Below are 345 nucleotides of genomic sequence, written 5' to 3'. Positions count from 1 at the left end.
GAAAAGCCGCTTCCAGCGCAGCCATCCGTGCAGAGGGAAACATGGAGCTACCCGCACGCTAAACATCACCTCCTCCCCTCAACCAGCCCCACGACACATCCTTGGCTCCCCTCAGCCCCAAGCCTTCCCATGCCACCCAAACCCCACGAGCCTAATTAAAAGCACAAGGTAAAGAGGTGTGGGACAGCTACTGCCCCCGCGGGGGCTCAGCCCATCCCCCTGCATCCCCAGCTCAGCCACAACCCCTGGGAGGAGGCGAGACCCTCACCCACCTCATCCAGCTTGGTCTGGTGACACGGGAAGGAGAAGGTGAACCCAAGGGGCAGTTTCTTGTCTTTGATTTTC

General features: G+C 60.0%; 1 protein-coding gene across 1 annotated transcript in view; it reads right to left on the bottom strand.

The window, feature by feature from the left end:
• The window catches only part of LOC104509913 (hexokinase-2-like), a gene marked incomplete at its 5' end in the record, with an annotated part of 9,791 nt that overhangs the window by 8,893 nt on the left and 553 nt on the right, over window positions 1–345 (bottom strand). Inside the window, 1 exon segment of the mRNA XM_010152008.1 lies at window positions 273–345. This exon segment is cut by the window's right edge and continues 45 nt beyond it. Within this exon segment, the coding sequence (XP_010150310.1) occupies window positions 273–345 (73 nt within the window).

This window comes from Eurypyga helias, unplaced genomic scaffold (assembly GCF_000690775.1).
Source record: "Eurypyga helias isolate BGI_N326 unplaced genomic scaffold, ASM69077v1 scaffold34545, whole genome shotgun sequence".
In the NCBI taxonomy this organism is placed as follows: domain Eukaryota; kingdom Metazoa; phylum Chordata; class Aves; order Eurypygiformes; family Eurypygidae; genus Eurypyga; species Eurypyga helias.
Note: the sequence above shows the minus strand (reverse complement) of the source record. Positions and strands in the feature narration are given on the sequence as shown.